Source organism: Eupeodes corollae, chromosome 2 (genome assembly GCF_945859685.1).
Source record: "Eupeodes corollae chromosome 2, idEupCoro1.1, whole genome shotgun sequence".
In the NCBI taxonomy this organism is placed as follows: domain Eukaryota; kingdom Metazoa; phylum Arthropoda; class Insecta; order Diptera; family Syrphidae; genus Eupeodes; species Eupeodes corollae.
In genome coordinates, this window is record NC_079148.1 from 127,398,932 (window position 1) to 127,417,574 (window position 18,643).

The 18,643-nt window shown below is 34.4% G+C and overlaps 3 protein-coding genes across 4 annotated transcripts in view; 1 reads left to right on the forward strand and 2 right to left on the reverse strand.

Moving 5' to 3' along the window:
- Positions 1-1,136: 1,136 nt before the first annotated feature.
- LOC129945923 (RNA guanine-N7 methyltransferase activating subunit) lies at positions 1,137-1,769 on the forward strand. The gene has a single exon (XM_056055898.1). It carries the CDS (start codon positions 1,250-1,252, stop codon positions 1,607-1,609), a length of 360 nt encoding a protein of 119 aa, XP_055911873.1. The 5' UTR covers positions 1,137-1,249; the 3' UTR covers positions 1,610-1,769.
- On the reverse strand, positions 1,752-4,416 carry LOC129945922 (protein ecdysoneless). Its single transcript, XM_056055897.1, has 3 exons — positions 3,881-4,416; positions 3,611-3,816; positions 1,752-3,462 (listed from the first exon to the last, which is right to left on the reverse strand). The coding sequence occupies exons 1-3, from the start codon at positions 4,191-4,193 to the stop codon at positions 1,918-1,920; spliced, it is 2,064 nt and encodes a 687-aa protein (XP_055911872.1). The 5' UTR covers positions 4,194-4,416; the 3' UTR covers positions 1,752-1,917.
- A 7,376-nt stretch (positions 4,417-11,792) lies between these two features.
- LOC129944666 (uncharacterized) overlaps positions 11,793-18,643 on the reverse strand; it is a 184,449-nt gene continuing 177,598 nt past the window's right edge. For both annotated transcript variants that reach the window (XM_056054259.1, XM_056054260.1), the window contains exons 6-7: positions 12,544-12,798; positions 11,793-12,480 (exon numbers count right to left, since the gene is read on the reverse strand). In XM_056054259.1, coding sequence (XP_055910234.1) covers positions 12,216-12,480; positions 12,544-12,798 — 520 coding nt within the window. In that variant the 3' untranslated portion in view covers positions 11,793-12,215. The remainder of the gene's footprint in view (positions 12,481-12,543; positions 12,799-18,643) is intronic.

Here is an 18,643-nt window from a genome sequence, read left to right on the forward strand (position 1 = left end):
AGAAGCCTATGTGAGATTAATTAGTCAATTTTTTGTCATTAGTAATGTTTGTGTTGACTTTAGCTGCACCCTTAAGCCTAGTACATACTTGTGAACCATCTCGTGAACCCATACAAATTTCAGTTTTTGGTTCACCCGTGAACTTGCTCGTGAAGCTGAGTGGAGAACAAAGTGGAGAGTTTTCGTTCACGGGCAATTCACGTGCAAAATGTACGGGAACTGTTGGTGAAGCTTTGACATTTGGTTTGTTCATGTTCACAACGTGTACTCACAAGTGTGTACCAGTGAGCAATGTCAAAAGTTCACTTTCTCCACTGGCGAACGTTCACTTCACGAGGAAGTATGTACTAGGCTTTATCCTTAATTCTGAAAAAAAATGTTCGCATCATTTAAAAGGAAAAACTTGTATATAATTGATTGAATAAAAACGTAATTTGGTATGCAAATATATTAAGACAAATATTTAAACTGACGACCTTACATTAGTTGCTATCATATAAAGTAGGTCCAAAGTACAAAGTGAAATATCAACCTTATTGCCATCAATCTTACATTAGTTGCTGTCATATAAAGTAGGTCCAAAGTACAAAGTGAAATATCAGCCTAATGGTCATCAAGACTTTACCTCCAGCTAATTCAAAATTTTGCTGTATGTCCTCGATAACTTCACGAGTTCCATCTGGTACTTAACATATTTTGAAGTATTGGCATAGATCTTACCATGAGAAAAGAGTCTAAAGGCGTCAAATCACAAAATCTCTGTTAAAAATTACGATCACATGTCTTTTTGAGGAGTAACAAACTTTTGTTGCTAAATTGTCAAACGTAAAAAAATAACAGTTTCAAAAGTGACAGTTACCTACATTTGGGGCATTTCAAAATGGGGGTTAACATCGAAATAAGTAGTCAAACATGTAATCGTGGTATGTTAATGCAAATTCACAATTTGTTTGCAATATGTTGTCACTTCAAAAGACCATCACACGTATATTTTGCAATTAAGTTCTCTCATACGAAGATTGTTGAGCCATCAAACAAATCTCCAATGTCTACTTTCCCCGTGTGAAAGGAACCTAATACATCTAATTAGTAATAATACCAAATTAGTGTAGAGTTAGCCTTAGTTATCTCTATTGTAAGCTATCCCTATTTTTGACAGCAATCAAAAAATAATTGTTGAATTTTTCATTAGAAATCGGCACAGCATTTAAAAAAAAACTTTAAATAAAATAAAACTACACTAAAAAACATGGTCGACCCAAATCGTAAAATCAACCGTCTCACAGACAAAGATATCGAATTCCTTGACGAATGTGAGGAGGAATTCGCCTTCCGTTTCACTGACGAGGATGAAGAATTCGTGAAGTATTGCTCTCAGCCTATGCCAGATCCACCAGTTGTTCCCAACTGGGGCGAGAATAGAGGATTCAATCGACATCAACACAATGGAAGAGGAGGAGGTGGTGGTGGCGGCGGTGGTGGTCATAATCGACGATGGAATAACAATCGCTATCGCCCCTACGGAGGTGACAACCGCGGTGGCGACCGAAGAGACCACAACCGCGACCATCATCAAAGACGAGACAACAATTGGAACAGAAATAGATAGAATTATTTAGGTTTTTTGTATTGTATTTTTTATTGCTCAAAAGTGAGAGAAGAAAAAGAATACTAGTTTTTTTTTTAATAAATGATTTGGTCAATCCAAAGCAACAAGAATGGACGAAAGAATAAAGAAAAGAAAATGAAGATAAATGTTTTTAAAGCTATTTTTTGTTGTGTTTCGATTATTTTCGTGAAATGTGTGCCGCTGAAGGAAATTCGTCGTAAAATGCCTGAGAGGAAACCTTTTACAATTTATGGTATTGGTAAGTACTTAAAAATCTAAAGTCTAATTAAGTCGGCTGGATCTTTTCATTATACTGTGGATTCAGACAAATCTACATCTTTGTTGGGTGCCTTAACTGACGCCGTTGAGTTACCCATTCCAACTCCCATGGCAGTTAACAGATTTGATGCTGGTCCAGATCCACCCACCTGCGACTTATAGCTGTCCATCATGTTCTTAAGGGTGTTCACATTGATGTCGATTGGTTTGAACGACTCGATGTCGTCGAAGTCATCCTCCCCGCAAGATTTGGGTCGTTTTTCGCTGCTCTTTTCAAAGGACTTGCCTATGGTCGTCTTCGAAAGCTCTTTGTCCATCTGGTTCATATACGCTTTGATATCCGACTCGATGTGCATTTCGGAGTTTGTCATTTCTTCTATATTCCTTTCTAGGTCTTCCTCGTCTTCGTAGTCACTCATCTCGGAATTCGATTCCCAGTTATCCTCGGGGATCACAAAGTCGAGGAAATTCTTCACGTGTGTTGAGAACGCATCGGGGTCAAAACTGACCGATTGGTCTGGTGATGGAGCGGCAATGGGATGCTCCTTGACAGCCTTTCTCATCGACGTATTCTTCCGCATGGTGGACTTCCTTGGAGACACAACAGTCGGTTCATCGTCATCAATTCCATCAAATTCTGACTGTCTGTCCAAGAAGTCTGTGATGTTGGATGTAAATTCCTTTGCATTCATATCACCGGCTGGTGAGAAGAGCTTCTTTGTGCCATATTTCTTGGTCAGCATCGCATCCAGTTCCTCGGACGATATATCCAGCCAAGAGTCACTATCGCTCCGTGGAAGGCTACTCTCGTCTTCCCTGAGCTTTTCTGCATTAACAGGATCCAAGGAGTGAAGCATTTGGACAATTTCTTTGCCCACAACGGGCCTAGTGCGAAATCTCAACCGGTTAGCTATGAAGAACGACTTGGCATCCTCCATCAGCTGGTTGTACTTTGCTGAGCCTTCTAGATTGTCCTTGAAGTATCCTTTGCTGACGAGACTTCTCAGATAAGCACGCCAGGCTGAATCATTCTCAAGGTCTCCATTCTCCTTGGCCTGCGAGGCTAAGATTTCAAAACCGCAAGCGATTTTTACCCCCAACAGGTCCTCCTTGTACTCCTCTGGGCTAGTGGCAGATGCAAGATTCCACCCTGTCCGACGATCCGGCACATAGGCACTGTGCATCAGCATAGCATAGATGCAACGTGTGAACTTCACGGCCGTCCTCACTCTATCCTCTGGCGGGAAGAATCGCATGGCCCGACAGGCCTTCATGTCAATGGGATCCCTCTCGCAGAAGGCCCTGCATGCAGGCGCTATCAACGAAGGCCGCTGGGCTAAGATGGAAGCCACACCTATGGGAAGATGAGCAACTTGTGTGTGAATAGCTTCTTGACGGCGTTCCTTTGTGAACTCATTCAAACGCTCATCCACGCAGTTCTGGATGTTTGCGGAAACCCTATATAGAGTTGGATTTTGTGAGATTTTCGACAGCGCTCCGGCCACGGACAGTACAGCGGCAGTATTCGAAGGAGAGTTCTGTACCAACAGCAAGTGACCTTCGGCTATGTACACCTGAGAAGGGGAGAGAAAGAGAACAACAATCAGACAACAATAGAAACCCAACCCGAGCGACTTCCGCATGTTGCACATTGCCAACTAACAAAGGCACACACAAAGCCATACAACATTACAAACACCGCACCCTCTAACTCTGACTTACCCTTTGTTCGCATGTATCAGGGTTGGCCCACTTTGGCAGGTAATCGGCAGCTTCAATAACGAGAAATTCACCATCAGCATCAACGACGCGAGCCACAACTCCAGCATTCTCACGTGTGATCTCGTACAGAAGATGCACGATGAACCACTCATCTTGAATATTATCACCATAATGGGTAATTCCATGTAAGTGGGGAGGCAAAGGGACTGGCAAGGGAATATTAAAACAACTATAAATAGGCATTGAAAAAATAAAATCGCCATAACTTACCTTGTTTTTCGTTATTTTCCTCTTCCCTCAGACTTTCCCGGGCTTCGGTGCGAATGGTAAGATTAAATTCATCCTTGTGCCATATATAGTCTTCGCTGATTTGGTCCACTTGTGCTTTGATTTTCTGTAGAAGACTTTCTAGGTGTGTTTCGTTTTTGTCGTCGTCTTCGTTGTTGTCTTTGTTTGTTGGAGGAAAAATGAAATATTCAACGAAATCTTCTTCGCGGACGAATTCAAGATTAGCGCCGAGGTTGTTGGTCGGAGTGGTGGGATTGTTGGTTGGGGTACTACTGGTGCTTGGAGTCGATGACATCTTTTAGTTCTTGGAATTTTCCTTCAAATTCTTTGATATGCAGATCAGCTCAGCGTCAGAGAAGCACAAATCACGTATTTTATTGGAACTCTGTTCTCTTCTTCTGATTCTGAGAAGCTGTGTGTGTCACTAATGAATGTGTACAAGCGAATAAACGATTGAAATTGAAGAACTACTTTTTAAAATCGAAAATGAATCGACATCGAGCCAACGAAAAGATGCTTTTTTGTTGGGGAATGGGGAGTTTTCCATTTCGTTTGACAGTTGATATTCCATGGATGAGTTGCCGAGGTAGCTTCGACTTTTGTTTAGTACCAAATCAAATCAAAGTTTAAGAATGTTAAAGTGAAACTTGTAACCCTTTTTATTGAAAAATTGTTTATGTTTTTAAAATGTGTTAAAAAAACTTCTATTTTCCATGATTTTATTAAAAAGTATATTGATTTCTGTATTATTTTGTTGTATTTTTGTACTTTTGTACTTATCAACATTATGTGACAATGGCATCTCTTCAATATGTGCTTTTGAAAATGAACCTATTTGACAAGTTAAATAGCCAGGGATGCTATTGAGGGAAGTTTGTAAGGAAAAAGCTTGTTTTTTATTAAAACCTTTGTATACGAAAAATAATTCATATTCAAAGTTAAAACCACTGAAATTTGGTTTGTGTATGAAATAAAAATGAATTGGTTGCTTTTTGAAACAATTTGTAACGTTTTTTTTGCAACTAGTTAAAGGAAAATTGTCGATGCACATTTCGTTCTTCTGAGGAGATTCATTTTGGCGTTTAATCTTTTTATATTGCTTGATTATATTGACAAGGAATATACATTTGTTTTTATTGGTATAAGTGAAATAGAACGAGAAAACGTCAAAATGAGACATTTCAAAAAAGATTGCTCTAAAATGGTTGACACTCCAGAGTGTGTTCATAAAGCCGGCACTTAATTTCAAGGCTTATTTCAGTTGATTTAATTAAAATATCGCATTTCGATAAGTGAATTTGTTCGTGGAATTCAAATTTTATTCAAATATCAAACGGCACTAATATCAGTTTGATTATACATAAACAGTCTTATTTAATAGAATTCGCTAAACAGATGAATAGTTATACAGTGAATAAGGATTTATGTAGGCTCTATGTAACGTTGCAAAAATTCCTATTTATAAAAAAATCTGCTATAAATTTTAGTTATACAATGCTTATATCAAAAAAAGTACCAAAAGTACTATAAAATCTGCTAGTTGTCATAACAACTAAAATATAACAAAATAATTCCAATTATTTGTATGATATTCTCTTTCGAAAATCTATATTTTTTTTAGATTCTTCGTTTCTTCGGCTCACGAGCTAAACTCGAGAGGCATTATTGTTTTTATTTTAATTTCAAAAAGAGAGGAGAGAAATCAAAATGACATTTACGAAATAATAATAACAATAATTTCCTTATGTAGGCTCTATTCAACCTCAAAACGCGTTTAGCTTATTATGGGACTATGCAACCTTGTATAAGTTTTATAAATAGCATTTTTGCGTTTAGAGCCATTATAGAGATAACATAACTTTATGTAGGCTCTATACAGCGTTTTTAAATAAGACTGAAAGTATATAAATATATGTATATATAAAGTATAACTGAATTTTTCTCATTTTTTAACAGAAACCGCTATCTTATAACCCATATTTTCAATTAGAATAAAAACTCCTTATTGGCATTCTACACACGATTTCTAACTTCTCATATGAACCTGTTGTAATAAGTCCGATTTGTCGAATTATAAATCTTGACATTTCCCAAAGTTTCAATGTCTCAAGAATCAAAATCAAAAGTTTTTAGGGAGACACCTTTTTTCGTCAACCATATCATAAAAACCAGTGGAAACATTGACTTAAAACAAATTAAGTTTTATAGATAATAACATTGAAGGATAGAGAAAAAACTTTCAAAAATATTCAGGCTGTGTTGTTTTACTGTAGCAATTTAAAAAACAATGCAGCTAGCGACTTAAATTAAATTTTATATTATACCAAGTTTTGTAATAGGGACTTGACAGCTTGGAATGCAATTTGTGAATGCACCTTTCCAGTAATCATTGAACAGTCATTGTTAATTTATTGAGTAAACTTAACATTTTCATCATGATAAATTGCACGCACAAGCAACATCTGCAAAATATAAAAATTGCCGATCTAAATTCGTAGTCATTGACAGCATCTTTAAACATTAAAAGCGTTAACTATTAATTTCAGTAGTGATTGTAGCCTTATTTGACAGGCAATGCCGTTCAGGCGTGCGTAGACGTTCTTGGTTTACATCTATAACAGATCAATCTGACATAAGAATTGAAGCCGATATTTATGGCTGAATCACAAACACGCTTCAGCTTCGGCTTCGTCTGCGTTACGGTGGGCCTGCTTCGAGACTGCTTTGAATGATATTTCTATTATTTCATCCCTCCAAAGTGTAAATATTTTGTTTCTTGATATTTTTTAACAGCCGTTGAACTGTCAGACAAGCAAATGTTCAGATAATTGAACTAGAGCTTCCGTTTGGGTTACTTTACGTTCTTTTCCTTACGATTGTCAAACGAAACGTGAGGTCGAAGCTCCATTGTGATAGCATGCATTGAATTCCTATGGCTGAACTCGTAAACGTCAGGTGAAGCCGAAGCTGAAGCGTGTTTGTGATTCAGCCATTACACTTACACTTCTCCGATTCAGTTTCAGTTTATTTATTTATAAAGCTTACACAGTAACTTAACAGATATGTAGCGAGATGAAAAGCGATGCCTTTCTGAGGTTAAACACGAAAAGCGTGGCAAAATAACAGATGTCGATCTGTTCGATGTTGACATTCTGATTTTTTCAAAGAGATAGGCTGGTTGACATGTTTTCAAGATTTAAAAAAAAACAGTATCAATATTCGAAGCTTCATGAAGTCATTTAAAGGCATATTAAGTAGAATCTCTTGCAAATGTGAAACATGGTCGTACCTTCTTAACCCAAAGATGTATCGAATGATACTATTAAAGGCTATGTTTAGTTAACTTTTGCTGATAGAATCGCAGTTGTAAACAATTTCGCATCCATGAGTGAGAACAGGTAAAACTAGGGTCCTGGTTTTAAAGTTTTAAAGGAACTGATGTTTTGGGCGGTCCACAGCGTTCTAAGCGTTCCATAAGTCTTACCTATCAATCGGTTAATGTGATCATTCCAGGTCAATGTTCTATTGAAGATTACACCTAGATTTTTACTGCAATTTACGAATTCTAATGGGTTGTTGTTTAAAATTATGGAAGGAAACTATATTAGATCGAATCCTTTTCTTGATATAACGCATTCGTTTGCGTTGAGAATCAACCCATTGCAAGACGCCCAGTAAGATATCTTTTCTAGTTCTTGATTCAGGGTGAAAACGCAGTCTACAATTAAACCCAAAGGACAGCTATTTCAAATTTGAATGTCATCGGCATACAAATGTTTTAATACTTCATTTATACATTCATTGCACATAATGTAATGAAAAAGAAGGAGGGATTAAATTGTTCCTTGGGGAACTCCTTGTTGAATCGGAAGAAAATCGGAGAGATTTTAATTTAAGAAAACGGCTTTCTTTCTATCATTCAGAAAGCAGTAATACCTTCTGAAGATATGTTGAATTTGTGACGCAGTTTATTCAGAAGTAAAGAGTGACATTCACCATGTCGAATGCTTTTGAAAAGTCTAGTAGGACTAAAAAAGTTATTTTTTTAATATCGAGTTCAGTTCTTATGTCTTTGATTATTTTAGTTGGTGCCGTAATACAGCTATGGCGTGAACGAAAACCCGATTGAACATCGGCTAAAAGGTTCTTGCGACTGATGAAGCTGCTTAATTGTTTTTGCATTATCCTTTCACAAAACTTTAGATAGAAAAGGCAGTATTAAAATCGGTCTAAATTCATTACAAAGCAAGTTTTTGGGGATAGGAATTATTTGCGGGAAAATGTCAGGGGTAAGGATTGTATTTAGAACGTGTGTAAAGTAAGGTAGAAGCAATGGAAGAATAGCTTTAATGAAAATTGGATTCAAATCATCAGCACCAGTGGCATTGGACTTTATACTTATGCCACTTTCAACTATGTCTAAGGCGTTCACATAATCTAAACTGAATAAAGTGTCTGCAGAAGATGGTGGTATGGTATTGTGAGATACATGATCTCTTGGAGTTACTTAAGGTGTAGAAGCAAATTTACTGTTTAGCGCATTTACATTCATTGCAGCAGGAAAATTATTTCTTTGTTTACCTATTCCTAGCTGGCGGAGATTTTTCCATAGTTAACGACCATCGTATCTTTAATCTAGACGCTTAGAGTAGAATTGTATTTTTGGGCGTCTAACCTCTTAAACAACTTTATTTCGTAGTGATTTGTACAACTCACTGAGCTCGTTAACACGGAAACGTTTTCAGCGTCGATATGCTAGAGACAATACATTTATTAGGTCTTTAATCCTTCTAGTAAACCATTGTTTATTTTCGCGAACCCTCGTTCATGTTTTCAATGGAACGTGTTGATTAAATAAAATCTAAGGTTTGTATTTAAAAACTCGACTTGGTGATAACTCTATAGATTTGTTCCAAATGGATATACCTATTAGGCATATAGACCTTTAACCTCCAAAAACAAATACTCGCAAGAAGAGCAGGGTGACGAATAGTATAACTTCTTACAGATAAGGTTTTCCCTGACATATATAGCAACACCTCCTCCGAGGCTGCACCTATCGCAATCAGACTAGAAATTCCTATATCCGCTAAGAGAGTATATTTCATCTTTCACAAAGAACCCCGTTTCGGAAACACAGATCGCGTCGATCTGCGATTCTTCAAAAGGTAATCTAAATTCATCAATCTTTTTTACCAAACTCGAACTTTTTTATGAGCAACTTTAAAACCGTCAAGTCGACAACTCAAAACTCTTAACATCGTTCGCAATATAAACTCTATACTCTGACCTCGATTACACGGGATGTTTTTTCGTTCGTTTTCGTCTTTCGTCTTTTTGACAGGTACCTACCCTCGTGATTACACCTTTCCTTTTTTCGTTCCTTTCGTTATTCGTCTTTTTGACGTTTCTGAAAAAACTGTGGGGGAAGAATTTAATTTTGTTTCGTTGTCCGGGCAGTAATAATCAGAGAGTACCTACAAATTATAATCGGATTTCTGTGGCAACTATTTGGTGAAAATAAAACAAATTTATGGAAGATAATACTAATAAAATTATTTCTTACTTATTAACTAGCTCAGCAGCTGCTATGTGCTTACTAGCAACTGAACTTATAGATGTAAATTATGCATTTTGTTTTTTTTATTGGTTGTCAAAGCATAAACGTCAAAGTTCAACCAAAAAAAGTCCATACATTTTCAGGACTCTTTTCACGACTTCTTTTCCCCTACGTTTCTACACCCCTCACCCGATCTGTCAAAAAGACGAAAGAGGAAACAACCGAAAAAACATCTCGTGTAATCGGGCACTATATAAGGAGTGTTTTTGGATAGTATCTGTCAGACGCCAAAATTAGTTTAGGTTTGTTCAGCTTGCTGTCGTTGAGTATGCCAGAGTGACACAGAATGATAAAGTAGAACTCAACATTCTGACATGTCCATTTTATCTGTTAAATTATGATCTTGAGATGTGATGATTTGGATATGTTGAGCAATCTGTCAATAGCTGTGTTCACTGACGCTGTGCTGGACTGTTCTAGACAGAAAATACAGCTGTTCATTGAGGTTTTTTCTGTGCTTAACTGTTCTACTTTCCTGTTGATTGACAAACCTAGAACAGTTTATAACAGGATTTTCTGTTCTTGCTTTTGAGTCAGATCAGGTTAGAACAGACTCGCGAGAAATGTCAAAATCGAAGTTGTCATTTTTTTGTTTACGTTTTGACTTGGCTGCTTTGTGTTTTTTTTCTCGTGATTTAAAAAAATTAAAATAAAGTTATTTTGACAATTTGTTTAATTTAATAATCATAAAATATTTATTCATTTAGTATTACCTTAGCATTCACTTGATTATCCATTTCAATAATTTTTAATAATATTTTTCACAGTAAAAACACAAAATATGAGAAAAATGAGCGAGAAACGAAAAATTCACACAATTTCCAATTTGTTTTTTTTTTTTTTTTTTTTTTGACAACTGACTGTTCTAACTGGATCTGACGTTTCTAACGAAACTGTGCTGTCCAGTGCTGTTCTGATCTAGACAAAACCTCAGTGAACAGAATTAATAAATTGTGAAATTAATGCATTCAGTGTGTGCATTCCATGATCGTGCATTTGTTATGTTATGGGATGTGTTCAATTGAACTTTAGGTATGCATTTTATTTTTGAGAATATGAAAGAAATAGAGTCGAGTTATTTTTGTTAAATTTCTTAAAAAGGGACCAAATGGAATAAAAAATTACCATGCGACCAATGCGGAAATAATGACCAAATTTGGTCGTAAATGACCAAACTGGCAGCCGTGTGTGTATTATCTCTCCTTCTTCGCTCTCTTTAACGTAAACAGCGAGCAAGAGACTGTAAACACTTTACTGAGAGCGCCTTTTTTTAGATGTTAAGTTACGCTTGCATGCAGGCAAACCTTATTTGCTTTTTTTCCTTGTACATTTATTCTCGTGTCGTCAAGATGCAGTGCACTTTTGTGTGTTTTGTGAAAGAGAGTAACAGATTGGGCATCAAAAATTGTACGCATCAAAGGATAACATTTTTACAGCTCGTATTTTTTTTTATAAAAATCGAAGGCACACTTTTTTATCAAAAAATGAAATAAAATGAAAAATTCTACTAAAGACTGGTAAAAATTAATTTAATAAGGAATCGTCTCACAAGGTCCATGCACCATGCAATTGTCTGACAGTTCCCGACAACAATAACAAATTGATTATTACCTATAGATATAAGCTCTGCAAGTAAAAATTTACAAAACGTCTTAAACTGGGTTGAAAAAGCTAAAACCTTCAAAAAATTATAGCTTGGGACTTAAATCACTCATAATTTTCACAATTAACCGGGATTGTAGCATTATCTTTCCGAAAAGGCTGGATTTGCCAAAATCACCTCAACCAAGCAACCAAGTTGTGTTGAAACATTTAGCCATTTGTGAAGACTAGTGCAACCTTACCACGATCGCCAAAAGCTCCGCAAACCATACAACTGAAACCTCCGAAATTCCTCTTGTAAAAAAATATACTCATTTAACTTAACACAGACACTTTAGTCAAATCATATAATTAAATAAAACTCTGATTGTAGTATTAATTAATTAATATATTTTTTGTATACTTTATTATTTACAAACGTTTAAGAAATATCAAAATTTTGTAAATTTTTATTTTTATATAAAAAAATCTGTTTTACAGAGAATTATTAACATACATATAATAAGAAACCATTGTGTTAATTAACATTAAATTAAAAAAAAAAATATTTTTAAAAATTAGTTAGTTACATTAATTTATTATAATAAACATTATTATTTATTTAATAGAAAGTTTTTTTTTTTATTAAAACTTTGTTTTCTAAATTTCTATTTCGCTTATTTTTACTTATTCAAATTTACAATAATTATGTTATACAAAAATAAATTTATTTTATTTTTTGCAACATACATTATACATACACATAATAATTATTGTTAGAAGATATAATGTCTCATTGTTTTTTTTTGTTCATTAGATTTAAACTTAGTAAAATAAATCGATTTAATTAATTTATAAAATATCGAAAATGACTTGAATCCTTTCGGAATAAGGATTTTCTATTTAAATTTATATACTGTTTATAATATTCACTCATGAGGGCCATACATATATTTACATATGTATATAATGTATGTGTTCGGATGTTTTTGATTTCAATTATAGAAATAACGACCATGTTCACGGCTATGGCATTTTGGATAAGGTATTTAGAATTCGAATTCGTATACGAGGATTGTTTTATGTGTTTTCCTGTCCCACGTAAAATTCGCGCTCTTAGTAACGATTACTTTCCCTATCCGAATATTTGCCACTCATTTTACTAACAGAATAACGGTCAGAATATCCATCGTATTTGTCTGCTTTGTAGTTGATTTCCTGAGTGGTATAGCCGATATTCTTCTGCCAATGATGTGTCCAGTAGAGATCCTCGTTTCGAACTTGAGATGGGGTTTTTGCATCACGACACACGTATACACAGTATACCATGCTTCCGATAAGAGTGAGAAAACCAAAGATCAGGAATATTATTCCCAAAACCCTAAAAGAATAAAATAATTCGTTACTTTGATGTTTTGGAATGTCCAAATTAAGACAAAATTACCAAACAAATAACGGCTCAAAGAATTGAATGACAATCACAAAGCCAAGTGTCACTAGAATTAGACCTAAATTAAGCAAAAGCATGAGACAGCATACACCCTTGACATTCGGACAGAATGGATTTGGGGCTGACATTGCTTCGATTTTGGCACCTCTGTGTTTCGTTGATCTCCCACTACGGCCTGTTTTCGCTGTACTTGCCACGGAGTAAACACTGCGTGGTCCACCTCGCGAATGAGGACGATGACTGTAGCGACTATAAATACACAAAATTAGAAATATATTAATTAACATCAGGCAAAAGTTTGGTAAAGGTACCCTTAAAGTAGAAATTATAAAAACAAAATATAAATAAATAAACACTATATGAAAAAAACCCCTCACAGTTTGAAGTTTAACGTAAAATATTGACACCTACTACGGAGTCAGAGAGTAATGGCTGAAACACAAACACGCTTCAGCTTCGTCTTCGCTTGACGTTTACGAGTTCAGCCATAGGAATTCAAGGCATGCTATCACAATGAAGCTTCGACCTCTCGTTTCACTTGACAATCGTAAGGAAATAACGTAATGTGACTCCTGCAAACGTAAACTCTAAAAAAAACTACAAAATGTTTTATTTTTGTTTGTATTTTTTTATTTAATTAAATAAATAGTTTGGATTTTTACAGCAATAAACGCCTTGTCTTTTTTTAGACATAATGTCGATCACTTCATCTGGATCCACATCAATACCTGAGTGAACAGACAGCATTTCAAGTGCGCTTAGTCTTGGATGGCCTATAATGCTTCGGGGTACTGTTTTGATCCTTTTCATCGTTGAAAAGGTTCTTTCAACGCTAGCTGTTGTAACTGGTAGTGTGACCAAAATTGTAAGCAAGTATCTTATGCTCCTGCCGTAGGTCTTGTCACATATATCTAGCAGTTTCAGAACATCGGAAGAGGGACCCATCGATTTCGCATCAGAGTATGTACTCCGCTTTAACAGCTGACAATTATATTGCGTTATCGAAGTAGAGTGTTAGATTTTCCATTTCATTTAGTCAAGTGGCGGTAGCAAAACCTAGAATCAGAGCTTGAAACGATAGTAAAACGTCCTCGTTGACCATAAATCTGTCAGTAAGATTTTGTATAAGAGAATCTAGACAGGGAATAAGTATAGAAACTCTAAAATAGTCTTCTGGACATGATGTTTCTGGATTGGAGCGCGTTGTTTGTTTCAAAGAAAGCCTTGGAATTATTATGCTGACCTCAAATAAATCCCTGGAAGTTGTGATGCGGATTAAAAAAAATTATGTTCTTAAGAGAAGTTAAGACTTGTTTCGTGTGATTTATTGCAGACACAAAATTTAAAGATTCATTTTGAAGGAAAATTGGTAAGGGTAGCGTTAAACTAAAAAGTTTTTCGCATACCATGAGGCTTACCAGAAAATCACTTCTTTGAATTGCTGCTAACAGAGTTGATGCTTTTGAAGACATTGCCCACGTTTTGGTGGATATTTCTTCAAGACTAATAGCAAAACATTTGAAGAGCTCTTTAAGTAAAAGAATGCTGTCATGCCTTTCAATAAACCTTGTTTCATATAGGCGTTTTTTTCTGCTTTCTGGAGCGTATTTTTGGATGGCGATTTGGAAAGTCTTGTTTGCATTTGAATGGTTTTGGAAGAAATCAGCTATTTCGCTTACTACACCAAGACAATTCCGAATCGAGGGTGTTGACATGGCATTAGACAGAGCCAGGTTCAAGCGATGGCTTGCACAGTGAACATATCTGGCATTTGGATACTGTTGCCTTATCCTACTCTGTACTCCACTTAAGTGGTCTGACCCTCTAGCCCCCCCCCCCCCCTCTGGCTACGTGCCTGTTTTGGAGGGATTCCCGAGGATAGGCTGAGTAAGCTACTTCCGCGAAAAATTTAATTTTTTCGATTTCAAAATTCATATTTTTTTTTTTATTTTGAGAAAAAATAACAGCTGCTAATGACAGAAGTTCCATTTTAAAATTGGAAGTGTCAATCGAAGCAACCTCGAAGCAGGCCCAACGTAACTCAGACAAAGCCGAAGCTAAAAAGTGTTTGTGTTTCAGCCATACAAAATTTTGAAATAATTCCTTATACTTGAAGCTGATTTAATCCGTGAAAATATGTAAAGGTTCAATGCCTATATATTCTCCCATGTTCCGAATTTCGATCCAAAGTGAATTGAAATCACTTTTCAATTTCACGTGAAATGAAATTGCATGTTCTTCAATTAGATCGATTTCGAAAAGTTCGAAATTTATAATACCTTCATCGATTCCTTCAGTTCAAAAACTTGCTGTAACCCTCCGATTCCTAGCAGATGGAAGCTAACAAAGATCAATTTACAGAAATAAAAAATGTGATTTGAATGCGTTCAAAAAATCTAATAAACCGAAATACAGAACATCCATTTGCATGTTCGAAAATCCAATTTACAATAACGAATTGTGAAACACCCAAATTCAATTTCGCAAAGTGTATTCGCAATAAGTGAAATGCAGAACATTGGCAATTATTATAATTATAATAATATAATAATAATTATTACATTCCGTAATTTTTTTTTCTAGCGTCTGCATATCTATCTTCTTACTTTTGTAATGTTCCAATGGTAACATAAATCAAATTATGTATGATGTGTCAAATTAAAGACTTTGCCATTTTTGCATTCAAAAAAATAAAATTATTGATGGGTTCTTAGTAGTTTAATGTTAAGATTTGACGAGTGTTCTTGGGATTCCATATACAGAACAGTGAGCGAAAATTAAAAATTAATGCAATTCAACATTTGACAGATTAATTGAAAACAAAATTGTAAAAATTATGTTAAACTCAGACTAGAACCAATTATGACTGTAAATTAGAACATTGTAATGACATCCATACTACTCCCATGAGCAGAAACTTTTAGGGCGACCACGTTACGCATTATTGGCGTTGATGTCGGGAAGTGGAGAGATTCATGGGAGCGAGAGGAAAATATTATTATAATTAACATAAGCAGACAGCAAAGTATAGCCTCAACTATAATAGACCTAACCGAGCTTAAGCCAGCTTAAGGGAACGAACCAATACGCAGCCTTATATGTCACTAACCATAATAGACGTTCTGCTCAGTTTCGTTAAATTTCGCTAACTTTCGCGTAACTACGCAAGAGCCATTTAAATGGCTCGAGCTTAAGCAAATGTCAAATTTGAAACGCATTTCGTTTGACATTTGCTTAAGTTACTTGAATCCATTATGGTTACTTTTTGTTTTGACGATAACTTCTAATAACTTTTCGTTCGGTTTTGACATTAGCTTACTTTCGGTTAAGTCTATTATAGTTGGGCTTTAAGGGAGAGAATTAACTTACCAACCGAAATTACAATGAAATTTCCTTCAATCTATATCATTGTTCTACGGATTACTTTTCCAAAAAAAGCACTCCTGTTGGTAGTCTTTTGATGCATCCCATTTTGATGCTTCATCATTTTATTTCGATAAAACGGAAGATACAATATTGAGACCGAGACGTCAAAATGAATATGATTTCAATTTTAGTTCAATTGTATTTAAACAAAATACTATTTTTATCATTTAAAAACATATTACTTTCAGTGCATTACTTTTCTTTAGAGTTCTACGAAATGCTTCAACTTGGATTTTACTGAAAGTAAGTTCCATTCCATTATTTCCATTGCTCTGAACTTAATTTTTTTATCAACAATTCTACCAAAAGCAAATAATGTAAATACTATGTCCAAGATATTAATCATCTGTCACTTTTTCCTCAACATTTCTTTTTAAAGAGATAAACCAATTAACTAATTGAAGTTAACTTGTATATTAAATGATTTATAATAAGAATTAGTGTTTAATTTAAAGAAAATATTTTCGCTAAAACTGCGAAAACATCATCTTAAAAGCTTAATCAAAATAATGACACTTTAAATTTTAAAAGAAAGCGCTTTTAAAGTCTTATTAATTTGTATTTAAAATCTCTTAGCCTTTCACTTATCAATAGATTACAATGTCTTTATAGTTAAAGTGAAAAAGTCCTTCAACACTTCGTCAAGTTTTTTCATTCATTTTCGTTTTTTTTTAAACATTTTTTTTTAATGAAGAAAAGAAAAACAAAAGTAATTTTAAATATTAAAAAAAAGTTACTTGACATGGCTCATCTCCTCTCTGAATATTCTTTAGAATTTTTCCTCATTAATAATAATCTTTAGAAAACATTATGTTTGTGTTTCGTTATTGAGTGAAAAGTTTTCTTTTTATTTTCTTTTATGAGTCAATTAATTTCTTTTTTTCTTCTTTTTCGTTTCTCTATAGTCCAAGTATTGGTTTCGAGTCAACAAGAAAAAAATGTTTGACGTTTAGGTTTTGTTATTCCGTCCTAAACAAATTAAGCTGTTTCTCTTTATTTATTCACGGTAGACAAACTATGTTCATGGTTTGAAAAAGAATTATAAACAGGCCCATTTGTATTTTTTATCGAACATGGTGTTTTAATATAAAAGTTCTGATCGTTTACTCGTTTTTCTTTAAGCCAATTTGTATTATGATCTTTGACAGAACTTGAACAAAATTTTGATAGGTAAGGCATTTAAAAAGTAACATTCAAATAGGTCTGTTCGTTTACTATGAATTCCTGTCATATTCTGTGACATTTATTTCAAAGACCTTTCAAGTTCAAGAAAGCCACATACATAAATGCAGACTAAGGAAACGTACCTTAATATTTGTTTTCTATTTTAAAACAAAAATAAAAATTGGTTTAATAAAAAATTCAATTCAATAAAACATGAATATAAAACCAGGATATTCGTCGAGTTAAGAATTTTTCAAACTAATTTCTTTTTGTTGTTATTATTAGAAAAAAAAATACATCGAAAACACGAAGTAACGAATACCGATCAAAAAATGTAAACATAAACATTATACCACAGTCTGTAAAGGATTTTTTTTTAAACTGAAATTCGCTGAAAATTAATTCTAATTAAAAAAAGAAACTAAGAAAATAATAAAACCTTTTGCTGTTGTAAAGAAGCAATTTGTTTAAGCTACAAAGTTCAAATAAGAGAGAACCTTTCAATATATTTTTTTCTTTGTTCTGAGCAGAAGTTGTTCCTCTAAAAATAGTATTCTTTGTTTACAGACTGACGTTTAAGAACAAAGGTTTTTTCTATTTTCTTTTAAAATGTATTTATGTAATAATTAGGTTTGAAGATTTGAATGGAAAATATCTTTGTGGAAATTTTCTCTCTAAAGTATTTACTTAATTTAAATTTTCTGACTAAAGGCCCAACTATAATAGGCATAAGCTAGCATATGCGCGCATAAGTAAACGTGCGAATACAAAGAATCTCAATACGAGTGAACATAATAGAGTCTAGCTCCGTTTCGTTCAATTTTTCTCAGTTTCGTTAACTTAAGCACACTTAAGGAAGAGCGATCCCAGTCGCTCGCCGCATAAGTAAAATCTGACATTTAGATACGTGAGCAAAATTGCATTATGGCTATGCAGTAATTTCGCTAACTTAAGTGAATTATCGTTGGGTTTTTGACATAAGCTTATGTTTGCTTATGCCTATTATAGTTGGGCCTTAACTATAAAATAAAACAAATTGTGGATTTCGTGTTCATCAAATGTCATATTTCAATATTTTGTTTCGTTAAGTTTAAAATATGGGTGAGTGCGTCCAATAAAAGGCACGGGTTGGAGTCAAATTGTCTAACATGAAATCTGACAAAACAACCTTTAGCTAATGGCAAGGTCTCAATTTCCTTATTATTATGTATCGTACTTTTCACTTCCACTTAATTCGAGCCCATTCAACCTTTCATAAGGACTTAATTCTAATGTTTTGTGTTCACTGTTGCGTTTGAGTGTGTATTAAGTATTAATTTTTACTCCGATACTTTAAAAATGCACTGTTTTCAATGATCGAAGCATTTAATAAATTTAAATCTTCAGCTTTATCGACCAACTAAGGGGCCAATCTTATTGGGCAGGTTCAGACGACATAAGGAACTTGAAATTAAGGTAAGTTTCTAGCATCTAATTTGCCAGCTGTCAAAAAATTTACTTCCAG